Source organism: Triturus cristatus, chromosome 7, assembly GCF_964204655.1.
Source record: "Triturus cristatus chromosome 7, aTriCri1.1, whole genome shotgun sequence".
Lineage (NCBI taxonomy): Eukaryota > Metazoa > Chordata > Amphibia > Caudata > Salamandridae > Triturus > Triturus cristatus.
Window position 1 is genome coordinate 1,609,846,881 of NC_140590.1, and position 13,275 is coordinate 1,609,860,155.

Here is a 13,275-nt window from a genome sequence, read left to right on the forward strand (position 1 = left end):
TTGAAATTGTGTTGCCTATTGCAACAACTGTGTCGATTGCATTCAACAGCCTACTGCATATTGAAAAGATTTATATAAAGCCTCTCATTCAGAGAAAGTATATTTTGAAATCTATTGTTGGATCTAAAATAAAACAACCATATATTTTTATACAAACCCATTGGCCTAGAGTTCAGTTCTTGAGTGTGTGAGACCATTTGCTGACTGAGTGTGTGCAACAAATGCTTTACACTGCCCTCTGATACTGCCTTACTGCTCAACCAAGCTACCACTTTAGAGAATAGGTTATATCTAGCTTTAGCCTCTGCCAAACCTCTGGGGACTGTGGACTCTGTGCACACTGTACCTATTTGGGAACAGTATATACAGAGCCACTTTCCTACAACGTTTTAAAGCCCGAAGGCATCGCACACTGTTCCAGACCTGAAGGCGTCAAAAGGGACCTGAAAAAAGGCCAGAGAAACCGCTTACTCCGGATCCGCGTTGCCCGAGGAAAAGAAGGAAACTGACGTCAGCGTGCCGGGAGTGACTTATATGACCTCGCTGACGTCACGTCCGTGGACGACGTCAGGGCGGGTCGTGTGGCGCCGTCCCACGGCGCGCAGAGGTGCTGCTGCAAAAAATTTCCAGATCCAGTGTGACGCCTGGGGATAATTCTAAGTTAAGGAATCTGCGGCTAGATGTCTCTATCAGATTTTACAAATAACTGGTCAGATCGCTGTAGATCTTTAGTTTTATCCAGATAGAATTCTAAAACCCTTCTAACAGCCAGGGAATAAAGAGAGATTTCTCCGCTGGAGTAGATGGATGCTGGAAAAAGGTAGGTAAGGAAATCACCTGGTTCACATGAAAATTCGAAACCCACTTAGGGAGAAATTTCAGAGTCTTCAAAACCCCTTTAGATGCATGAAAAACTGTGTATGGCTATTGACAGCGAAGTGCCTGGATTTAGCTAACCCTGCGGGCAGAAGTAATAGCCACAAGGAAAGCCGTCTTCCAAGACAGATGCTGAAAAGAAGCCTTATGTATGGGTTCAAAAGGTTCTTACATAAGACGAGAGATGACCACATTAAGCTACCAAGGAGGAGAAGGACATCTAATGGGAGGAAAAACCTCTTCAAACCCTCCAGGAAATCTCTGATAACAGGAATTCTGAAAAAGGGAGTTTGTGAAGTGATTTCCTGTAGGCAGTTAGGGCTGCAAGAAGAACCCGAATAGAAGAAGATTGAGGGCCAGATTGTGCCAGATGGAGCCAATATGGAAGGATGACATCTTTCTGGCAAGAGGTAGGATCCTCATTCTTCGAGGAGCACCAAATACAGAATCTCTTCCATTTATGAGCATAAGCGGAACGTGTGACTGGCCGCTTTGCTTCCTTGAGGAGGTCCATGCAGCTCTGAGGTAAGTTCAAGTGTCCATACTGTACTACGTCAGGAGCCATGCTGCCAAATTCAAAGAGGAGAGGTCGGGGTGCACTATCTTGCCTCTGAACTTCATTAGTATGTCTGATCTGCATGGAAACCTGAGAGGTGGCCAGACAGACTGGTGAAGGAGGTCTGTGAACCACCTCCGACATGGCCACTTCGGGGCTATGAGTATTATTTTGGCCTGTGACTCCGACAGTTTAACCCCTTCAGTGCCCATGACGAGCTGGACTCGTCATGGGCTGCGGTGGCGCTGTGCCCATGACGAGTCCAGCTCGTCATGAACTCCGCCCGCTAATGGAAGGCGCGGCACTGGGCGGGGAAAGGGGCGGGCATGCAAGGGGTTAATAAGGACTGCCGGGATTAGGGGAATTGGAGGAAAGGCGTAGAAAAATCGGCTGACAGGTTGATCCATAGGGCATTCCCCAGGTTCCTGGTTGGTAGTACCTTGAAGCGAAGCTTTGGCATTTGCTGTTTCCTGTGGTGGAGAACAAGTTGACCTCCGGAGTACCCCATCTTCCGAAGATATTGTGGAGCACGTCGCTGTTTAAGACCCACTCGTGGTTTTCCTGGTGGAGCCTGCTGAGAGAGTCGGCCTGAGCATTCTGAACATCTGGGAGGTGAGTTACTGTTATGGTCAAATTCCTGGCCAGAAGCCACTTCTAGATCATCTGGGATTCTCGAAATAATGGTCTGGACCACGAGCCTCCCTGCGTGTTGAGGTTAGTACATTGTTGTTGTATTGTCCTTCTGGACAAGTAGGGAGTTGGGGCTGAGTGATGGCCGAAAGGCTTTCAGCGGCATATGAACTGCTCATAGCTCTAGCATATTGATGTGGTAAGTGGATTCTCTGTATGACCATTTGCCCTGAATTTGAAGCTGACATGTATGGGCTCCCCATCCCAGGAGAGACGTATCTATGGCTATGGTCTGAACAGGTATCTCCTTGTGGAAAGGGATCCCTCGTAGGAGATTGGTGGTCTAGCACCACCATTTGATGGACCAGAGGGCATGCTGAGACAATCAAATCTGGTCTTCCTAATCTCCTGTTCGCTGGTCTCATTGGTCTTCCAGGCATTCTTGCTGGGGTCTCATGTGGAGACGTGCATTCGGTGTGAGTAATATACAGGATGACATTGAGCCCAGGAGCGAGAAAACCTTACTCACGGTTGAGTGAGGCACTGCCGTGAGAGCCTGAGTCTTCCGAAGGATCGATAAGCGTCCCTCCTCTGGAGGACACACGTTTGCCGTGTGAGTTTCGGTGGATGCTCCCAGATATTGTAGGCACTGTACAGGAATCTAGGTCGAGTTTGCCTGGTTGACATTATAGCCCAACTGAAGTGTAGCTGAGCCTCCTGAGCCGTGGATACCTTGATTGGTCAATCGTCTAGACAGGGGTAGATGAACACTTTGTGTATCCTCAGATGGGCCGCTACCACCGCCATGCATGTAGCTACGGGTAAATTTGGTGCAATGTTAGCATCCGGAATCTCTCCCTCCGAATCCACTTGTTGGCCGTCCTTAGGTCGAGAATAGGTCTTAACTCATTTGTGTCTTTCTTTTTGACAAGAAAGAATCTCGAGTATAGCCCTGTGCCTCATTGTAAAGGTGGAACGGGTTCAACCGCCTGTTTCTGTAAGAGAATGTTTCTCTTCCAGTTGTAATTGGTGCATTTGGTATCTGGATTGTTTCGGAGGAATTGAGGGTGGAGGGAGGATGAATCTGAAAGAATATCTATTGCGAACAATATTCAGCACCCAATTGTCTTGCATGATTTTGTGCCACTCTGTCAGGTAATGTTGGATGCTTTGCACTACCGGAGCAGGTAACGGAAGGGGGGAAGACATGATTCAGACTTTTGACCCAGATGGCATCTTGCCTCCTTGAGCAGTTTGCTGGCCTGATCTTGCTCTTTCCTGTCTTTTCTGAAAAGGCTGGTAGGAGATTTGCCACTGTTGTTGCGTACCTGACTGGCGGCCCTAATACCACAGAGGGGTTTGAACCCTCTGTGTAGAATAGCGGCATTGAAAAGGCCTGAAATAGCTACGCTGATCCATAGGTCTTTCCAGGCCAACAGCTTTTAGCGTCTCCATTTCTGCCTTCATCCTGTCAATCTCCTCATCTGCATGAGTGCCGTAAAGAGTCGTACCTGAAAACTGAAGATTCAGGATTCGCTGCTGCGATTCAGGCTTAAGCGACGAAAGACGTAGTCATTAGTGCCACACCGTGGCAATACCCATGCGCAACAAGAAGGGATGTGCCTCTGCTGTGCTTATAAATTGATTTGAGACCATAAAACCCTTTATCAAGATCTCATTAAAGTCCTCTCTTTTGTCTCTAGGGAGGTAGTCCACAAACTGGTGGAGTGATTCCCATAGTGCCTGGTGAGATCTGCCTAATAAGGCAGTGGCACTAGCAGCTTTCATGACAGTAGCTGCTGTGTTGCAAACCTTCCTCCCCACTCAGTCTATTTTTCGGCTCTCTTTATCTAGTGGCACTGTCGAGGTTGGAGCTGTGGAATGTTGCTTTTTTGCCGCCACCACAATAAAAGAATCAGGAGTTGGGTCCGTCCATAGGAAAGCAGGATCCTGCTCCGAAGGCCGGTATTTCTTCTGCAGCCTGGATGGATCTGACTTACTTGAAGAGGGTGTCAAAAGCCGGTTCTAAGAGGCCTGGCACCAGAGGAAGCAATGGACATTAAGCTTGTTTTTGAAGCACCCCGCAGCAGAAACTCATGAAAGGTCAAAATATCATTAACTGGTGAAATCTGCAGGGGAGGTGAATCCGACAGTGTAGAAGAGTGTGCTTGAAGAGGAGGTGACCTTGGTATGTCTGGAATGAGACCTTCCTCCTTGATGGCGGCAATGTGAATGAATAGAGTAGCGTCTATGATTGTGAGACCGATGCCTCGTGTGAGACCTTGGCCTTGGTCTTTGTGGTGATGGCGGATGTGGTGGAGGCGCGAAGTGTAACTGTGGAGGTGGGATTAGGTACTCGACGGCCACATGCGAGGTGTCACAGTCTGCGGTGGGCTTCCTGAAGCTGACCGAGGTGTTCTCGTCGTCGGCTTCGTAATCGGCATCGAACATCTTTTTCTCGATGTGGAACATCAACACCGTTTAGACCCAGAGCCCTGGGCTGATGGTGAACAGGTGGGAGCTGTACCTCCTCTAAACGTCATCGTCCTCGACAAGGACCGGCACCGTTTTTCATCCCTTCTTCTGCTGGGGAGCCCCTCAGAGGCTATTTGTTAGATTCAGAAGTGAATTTTGAAGAAAAAATCAATTTGGTAGAGCTCAATGCTCCAGGGTCCTGATAGCAGGAGCCGGAAAAAAGAACTGAAGAAACATGCTGTGCATGATTGAATACTGGTGGTCTACGAATTCTTAAAGGTACAGCTTCTATTTTTCAGACAGTTAATGCCAGCCTATGGGGATATTCTGTCCTCTCCTTTCATCTCTGTCAAGAAAAAATAAGTTTTGTGAAGGGGATTCTTCCTTGTGTTAAACACTACACAAATTGCACAAAATAATAGTATACTGGCTACCTTTTTTCACTTCAAGATAAAGATGCGGCCAGTGTGGCCTATGTATTTAGGCTGCATTATTGTCACTCTATCTCCTAAGTGTCTTTGCAGGCCTTCCTGAAGAAAGGTGAAAAATGCCCACTTAGAAGATATATCTAAAGAAGTGCTCCGGGGTCCCCGCACATGGGCGGGACTATTCAAGGGCTTATGACTATACATGGAAATCCCCTACGAGAGAAGTGCAGGTACCAGTACCAGACAATACCTGCCTATTTAAAGCGCTGTGGTTGTTGAAAATTCAGACTTTGTGAAAAGCACTCAGTAAAGCCAACACATCCCGATACTTACTTCTAGAAAATGGGAAATGTCTCTCTTGTCTTCGGCCTTCATGTTAACAACATTCTCAAACATCCAGAAGAAGGGTCGATCGTCCCCATCTTTGGGGCGTGCGTTGTTCAGGAGCCGATAATACTCAAAGAACAGCCTTCCAGTACCCTCTAAAATTAGGAAAACAAGCACAGTTACAAAAAATAAAATAGTTTTATAGAGCGAAACATCTTGTGAACTAAATGTATTTTATTTGTGGCATGACGTAGGACTTGAAAAGAAGGTAGAGGTTAATACAGTAATGGGAAAATGGGGCACCACACAGTTGATCAGCTTTGTCAGGTTACAATGGTTTACATCAAAGACACAGTTTACAAGCATTGGCAAAAGCAATATGTTTGGCCTTCTGTGCGTACACATGTTTCTGCATTGAGTTTTGCTGTGTGATTAGGTGAATGTGAAAAGACATGAGTTAGTATAGAGAGGAAGCAGTAGCTCACATAAGCTAAAGAGTGCAATAGTGAATTCATTAGTATAATAATGTGAGTGAAGAGCTGCGAGTGTGTGCGGAAGTTAATGAATGCAGCACAGGAAACAGGATGGAATGCAGGAGTGTATACGATTAAATGAATGGGACAGTGAATGACTGAGTGTGTTTAGGAGTTAATTAGCGCAGCAGTGAATAAGTGAATAGAGGAATGAATGAATAAGTGAGTGTACAAGTGCATCAGTGGGTGCACGTAACAGTGAGTGGGCAACTGAAGCAATGAATGCTGTGAGCACTCTGTCTGGATAGAGGCTTTGTCTCTAAATATGGCTGGTCTGCTGTGGGGTAAACCACATTTTTAGTGTGACCCACAGCCAGTGGCAGGGAGATGCTCGGAAGGAGTCCATAAGAGATGTTTTTTACACTGTGAATCTTAATGCCCCTCTGCTGGCCCTTACGGCATGGTTCATGCTAGCTATCATCTTATGTTGCTATCATCAATTGTCTTCTGATACAGGCATACTGTTGAAGGAAGATGAGAGCAGTGTTTTCACCTTCCATTTCAATAAACACATCGTAGTCTCTAATCCACGCAGTCTGTTTTAACTAGGCGGAAACAAATCCACTTTCGTGAAACCGTAACCGAGAAAGTAGTTCACCCTTCTGCTTGCTACCCTAGCGTCCTGAAAAGTGTAACTAAAACTGTGAGAAGTTGGCCTGGTATATGATGTTCACTAGTTAAAGTGACCACCTTGTACCATGCCAAGCAACCCTTATGGTGTGGTTGTAAGTCAACCTTTTCGGACTAGCTGCCCTAGTGGTAGCGTAGGCTAAGCAGTCTTTGAGGCTAAACTCGTTAAAGCGTGTTAAGCAGGCTGTTTTACCAAATGTAACCCCCCTTGATACCAATGAAAGGACACCACACAGATATATATTCAAAATATATATGTATTTATTTCTCAAAGTATCCCCTAGACTCTTTATGAGCACAGGAGCACAAATCGTTAAACAAGACAAGGTTATAATATACAGAAGTTGCACTTTATATGGATGGGCCCTGGTGGCCACTCAAACCATATACTAAAATAGTGGTATAAGTACCACGAACAGGAAAGGGAAAAGGCCTAGGGCCTCTAGAATCGCTGGGCCTACAAGGAGCTAACTTCAGTTAGTGACCAGGAGGTCCACGGGTCGCGTGTGTAGTGAGGAAAGTTACACGCGGGCCCCCATAGGTTTTCAATGGGTGCGTAAAAGTTAGAAAGTTACTGCAGAAAGGGTCTTCTGGGTGGACTACGATCTTTAGATTCGAAACACAGACACTAGAGATGATTCTCTACACTTGGGCACCGGAGTGCCAGCTTTACCTCACCCATAGGAAGCGGGTGCATAGGTCTCGAAGTGCGTCGGGTTTCTTCTATCGATTCAATGGAGCCTGATGACAAAGATGCTGCAGGCGGTCGGTCCAGAAGAGCTGCGTTGGATCCAAGGGTGGATCGGAGTTGTAGAAGACCTGAAAGCAGAGGGGACAGTGTTCACAGTCACTAGCCAGTGACCGGCGTGGCACCAGGTAGGTACCAGGCGATGTCGGGTGCAAACAGGTGGTTAGGTGTAGCTTGTCTCCGCAGCCACGTGGTCCCTGTAGGTCGACGACGTCCAGGAGTCGGTTCACAAGCTGTCCCACGCCGGCTCTCGCTGTCGGCGGTGTCGGCGACTCGAAAGAAGCAAACAAGCCTTGGCAAAGGCAGGAGTCGTGGAAAGAGAGGAAAACTGATTGTTCTGACCAGCAAGGTCAGAGGGGCTGCTCTTTTGGAGAGCAGCTAGGGCCAGTCTGGAGCAACCAGACCAGCGTCGTTAGTTTCAAGTTTCGTCACCAAAATGGCCACTAGCCAACGGGCCAGGGACCGGGCAGGCGCGTCGAGTTGCAAAGTGCAGAGGGGCCCCACGCAGATCGTGGAGATGCTGGAGGGCTCACCTTTGGTGCAGATGCTGCTCGATGGTTGGGCTTCTCAGGACCCAAAGCACAAATTGGAGGGAGCCTCTGTCGTTGCGCTTGCAGCTTGTCGTCGGTCTTCCAAGATGGCTGGCTCCACGTGTCTCGGTGCCTCCACGGGTTCCTTCTTTGCAGGGACTGTGGATCGAGGTGTGAGAGGTCTGGAGGTCCAGGTCTTGTCGGGCTCTGGGCTCGGGCTCCGGCAGGAGGCGGCGGCAAAGCAGACGTTCAATAGCTGGTTGGTGCTTGCGTTAGCAAGATGGTCACTCCCTGACCATAGGGGAGATTTCCTTCTGTCCTCTGTGCAGCAGAGCGTCGAAGTTCCCGTCTTCTCTTTGTTGTTAAGTTGCTTCCAGGATGTCTGAAGTCTTAGGACACAGCTCCTACCTTTAAGCGGATTCTAGGGGCCGGACTACCTGCTAGGTCCCTCCCTAAGGGTGGGACCAGGAAGGGGGGTGGTTACACCCCCAATCCTTTGTCCAGCTCGCCCCAGGTCCGGGGCTGGTGTGCCCCAGGACCGGATTGAACTGGCATATGCACCGAGGCTCCTTGTGAGCCTCAGGCATGTCTGGTTTCTTTCAAGCCCTACCTGACCAACACACAAAATCCTGTCTGGGGTGGTGCTCGCACCTCCCCTGGCAGGAAACCCTTTGTCCACACCGCCCAAGCTGGAAGGACTCCCAGCAGCAGGAGGGCAGACTTGTGTCTGTGGTGGCAGCATCCATTTTGTGGAGCTGAGGCTATGTCTGATTTTACCCGGGTTTCAGGTACTGTACATGTCGTGTCCCTCTAGAAGGGTGGAGTGCTAACCCCGTCGCCAGAATTGGCGAGGGGTTAGTATTCCAATTCGTATGACACCTTACTCGACATGTTTTGATAAAGCCAAACCAAAGATAGCATTTAACCGCGAGGTTCATAATGCACTTAAGAGTATATGGTATGACGATATCTGGAAACAGTAGAAGGAAAGGGCTCCGACCACTGCAGACAGGCTCAGCTCATGCCAGAGCACCATCTCACATGGAACCAAGCACTCTGCCTTCAGGATTGTTAAGGCCTGCCATAGGAGTGACTTATAGGTTAACATGTGTCCCATTTAAGGTTAGGTATAGGTATACTACACCTAAGTAAGAGGTGGTTACACCAACTTACCCCAGCTGAGTGATCAGCCAGTTGTGTCAAATTGATAGGCCAGGCCAGGGGTGGCACAATACATGCTTCAGCCCCTGGTAGGCCTTAGATACACCGATGCCCTGGGTACCTAGTGTACACTGGTACAGGGGCTCACAGGGTGATCCACTTCCAATTGGTTATGCACCTAGGGTGCATAGTGTCAATTTAGTTAGAGAGAACAGCAGGCTGGGGGTCTGATTAGCAGGCCCACAGCCTCAATATGTCAAAAACCAGTGAAGCAAAAAGTAAAAATTTGGGGTGACCATAGGATAGCAGACCCTACTCTCCTACAAAAACAAAAAGGAATATGCTACCTACCAGTATGCATCTGTTCTTGGCATGTAGAGCTGCAGATCTATACACTGTGCATTGCTCGCCATCTGGTGTTGGGCCCGGATGTTTGCAGTTTGTTTTTCCTCTTGGAAAGTCTTTGGAAGTCACGAGTTCGGTGACTCCTCCCTTGGTTCGTATTGCGCATGGGCTTCGGCTCCATCCTCAGATTGTTTTTCGCCAGCAGGGAAAGATGGAGCGTAGTGGAAACAGTAAAGAAACCCATGTGTGTTGTATCTAAATAAGATAAGACTGGAACGGATACAGGTAGCCGGGGGGGGGGGGCGGGTGGGCGCGTATAGATCTGCAGCTCTACCTGCCAAGAACAGATGCATACTGGTAAGTAGCATATTCCGTTCGAGGCATACGAGCTGCAGATTATACACTGTGCATAGATTATATAGCAGTACCCAACCCTAGCGGCGACCACCGGCATCCGTTGCAGTTGTTTGGAACAGTGTTTTTAGTACAGCCTGGCCCACACTAGCTTGTTGCTTGGTTTGCACATCTACAAAGTAATGTTTTTTGAAAGTGTGCGGTGTTGACCATGTGGCTGCTTTGCATATGTCATCTAATGGTATGTTCCCTAGAAAAGCCATAGAAGCCCCTATCTTTCTGGTAGAGTGGGCTTTGGGGGGAACCGATAGCGTTCGCTTTGCTTTGTGGTAGCAAATCTGTATGCATTTTACAATCCACCTAGCTATCCCTGATTTAGAAATAGGGTTGCCTTTATGTGGTGGAGAGAAGGAGACAAATAGCTGTTTGGTTTTCCTGAAAGGTTGTGTACGTTGGATGTAGTAAAGTAGAGCTCTTTTAACATCCAGTATGTGTAACGCTCTTTCTGCAACGGTTTGAGGTTGTGAGAAAAAGACTGGTAATTCTACCGACTGGTTTAGATGGAATGGAGAAATGACCTTGGGTAGAAATTTTGAGTTGGTACGGAGTACAACCTTGTTCTGATGCATTTGGAGAAAAGGTTCCTGTATAGTGAGTGCTTGTATTTCACTAACCCTTCTAAGGGAAGTGATGGCCACTAGAAATGCTGTTTTCCATGTGAGAAATTGCAGCTCACATTTATGTAATGGTTCGAAAGGGGGTCCCATTAACCGTGTGAGAACTATATTCAAATTCCAGACAGGTGAGGGTGGTACTCTGGGTGGAATTACTCTTTTGAGGCCTTCCATGAAGGCTTTGATGGCAGGCACTCTGAAAAGCGATAGGTGTTGCCTGTTCTGTAAGTAAGCAGCAATGGCAGCGAGGTGTAACCTAATGGAAGTATATGCTAGGTTACACCTTTGTAGGTGGAGTAAATAACATATGATGTGCTGTATGGACACATTTAAAGGATTGATTGTGTTGTTGTGGCAGTAAACAACAAATCTTTTCCACTTTGCCGCATAGCATGCCCTAGTAGTAGGGCGTCTAGCTTCCCTGATAATATTCATGCAATCAGGGGGAAGGTTAAGGTATCCGAGTTCTAGGACCTCAGGAGCCAGATCGCAAGGTGGAGCTGAGCTGGGTCCGGGTGCCTGATCTCTCCATGGTTCTGGGTTAGGAGGCATGGTGAGAGGTGTAGCTTTTGGTGTGGTACTACTGAGAGTTCCAGCAGTGTGGTGTACCACGGTTGTCTGGCCCATGTTGGAGCTACTAGGATCAGTGTTAGGGAATGCTGTTGTAGCTTTCGCACTACTAATGGAATTAGTGAGAGAGGTGGAAAAGCGTATGCAAATTTGTTTGACCAGTTCATCCATATCGCATTGACTTTGGACAATGGGTGTGGTTATCTGGCGGCGAAGCTTGGGCATTTTTTGTTTTCGTGGGTGGCGAATAGGTCTATGTGTGGATGCCCCCACTTCTGAAAGAACGGGTGAAGAACTTGTGGGTGAAATTCCCACTCGTGGATCTGCTGCGTTTGTCTGCTGAGCAGATCTGCCACGGTATTTTGGACTCCTGGGACGTGTTGGGCCAGGAGAAAGATTTTTTGTGGAATTGCCCATCTCCATATGCTCTGAGCTAACTGAGAGAGCTGTGGAGAGTGTGTGCCCCCTTGCTTTTGAATGTAGTACATGGCAGTCATGTTGTCTGTGCGAATGAGGACTGCCTTGCCTGAAATCTGCGTCTGGAAGGATTTTAGGGCAAGGAAGATTGCAAGTAACTCCAAATGATTGATGTGGAGTAAGGAATATGCTACTTACCAGTATGCATCTGTTCTTGGCATGTAGAGCTGCAGAGTCACACACTGAGGATAAGATCGCCATCTGGTGTTGGGCTCGGATGATTGCAGGTTGTTGTTGTCTTCGGAAGAAGCCTTTGGTCACGAGGTTGGTGACTCCTCCCCTGGACAACAGTGCGCATGGGCATCCACTCCATCGGCAGATTGTTTTTCGCCATGATGGGAAAAGATGGAGTATATAGAAAAGAAAGAAAGGATGTCCATGTGTAATGTCTAAGTAAGACGGATGCTGGAACAGATACAGGTCCCGGGGAGGCGGGCGGGCGTGTGCGACTCTGCAGCTCTACATGCCAAGAACAGATGCATACTGGTAAGTAGCATATTCCGTTCGAGGCATATGAGCTGCAGATCACACACTGAGGATAGATTATACAGCAGTGCTCCCCTTAGCGGTGGTCGCCTGTATCCGTTGCAGCAGCTTGAAATAAAGTTTTTAGGACAGCCTGGCCCACGGAGGCCTGTTGTTTGGCCTGCACGTCAACACAATAGTGTTTAGTGAAGGTATGCGTGGTAGACCATGTGGCTGCCTTGCAAATGTCTTCTAAGGGAATATTGCCTAAGAAGGCCATAGAAGCCCCTATTTTACGCGTGGAGTGCGCCCTAGGGGGAACTGTAAGTGTACGTTTAGCCTTGAGGTAGCATATTTGGATGCATTTAACTATCCACCGGGCTATTCCTGATTTGGAGATCGGGTTGCCTTTGTGTGGTGGCGCGAAAGCAACAAAGAGTTGTTTCGTCTTTCGAAAAGGTTTTGTCCTGTCGATGTAATAAAGCAAGGCTCTTTTGACATCTAAGGTATGTAGGGCCCTTTCAGCTACCGAGTCTGGATTTGGGAAAAAGACCGGTAGTTCTACTGATTGGTTAAGGTGGAAAGGGGAAATCACTTTTGGAAGAAATTTAGGGTTTGTCCTAAGAACCACTTTGTTACGGTGTAGTTGTAAGAAAGGTTCCTCAAGTGTAAGGGCTTGTATTTCACTTACTCTGCGCAGGGAAGTGATTGCGATAAGGAAAGCTACCTTCCATGTTAGGAATTGCAATTCACATTTGTGCATAGGTTCAAATGGGGGACCCATGAGTCTTGTTAGAACCACATTGAGATTCCACACTGGTGCAGGTGGCAATCTTGGGGGAAGAATTCTTTTGAGACCTTCCATAAACGCTTTGATGGCTGGTACCTTAAAAAGGGACAGGTGTTGCCTATTTTGCAAGTAGGCTGCCAAGGCTGCTAGGTGTAAACGTATAGAGGAATACGCTAGATTGCATCTTTGCAAGTGTAGTAGATAGCAAATGATGTTTTGGATGGAAGCATCCAATGGATGTATGTCATTATTAGCGCAGTAGATGGCAAATCGTTTCCATTTAGCGGCATAACACGCTCTAGTAGTAGGGCGTCTGGCTTCTTTTATGATATTCATACAGTCTGGAGGGAGATTGAGGTAACCGAACTCTAGGACCTCAGGAGCCAGATCGCTAGGTTCAGTGTTTGAGGATCTGGGTGTCTGATTTCTCCATGGTTCTGGGTTAACAGATCCGGGGAGAGGCGTAGCTTTTGATGTGGAACTAAAGATAGTTCCAGAAGTGTGGTGAACCACGGTTGACGTGCCCAAGTGGGAGCCACTAGTATTAGTGTTAGTGACTGTTGTTTCAGTTTGCGTACCACAAATGGAACTAGTGGGAGAGGCGGAAAGGCGTACGCAAATCTGCCTGACCAGTTCATCCATAGGGCATTGCCTTTCGACTGTGGGTGTGGAAACCTGGCGGCGAAGGTTGGGCATTTTGTGTTTT

The 13,275-nt window shown here is 47.8% G+C and overlaps 1 protein-coding gene across 4 annotated transcripts in view; it reads right to left on the reverse strand.

The window, feature by feature from the left end:
- DNMT3B (DNA methyltransferase 3 beta) overlaps positions 1-13,275 on the reverse strand; it is a 511,613-nt gene that overhangs the window by 101,255 nt on the left and 397,083 nt on the right. For all 4 annotated transcript variants that reach the window (XR_014966866.1, XM_085619485.1, XM_085619484.1 and 1 more), the window contains one exon: positions 5,299-5,447. Coding sequence is in view for 3 of the 4 variants with exons in the window: in XM_085619485.1 (XP_085475611.1) it covers positions 5,299-5,447 (149 nt within the window). In the remaining variant the exon portion in view is untranslated. The remainder of the gene's footprint in view (positions 1-5,298; positions 5,448-13,275) is intronic.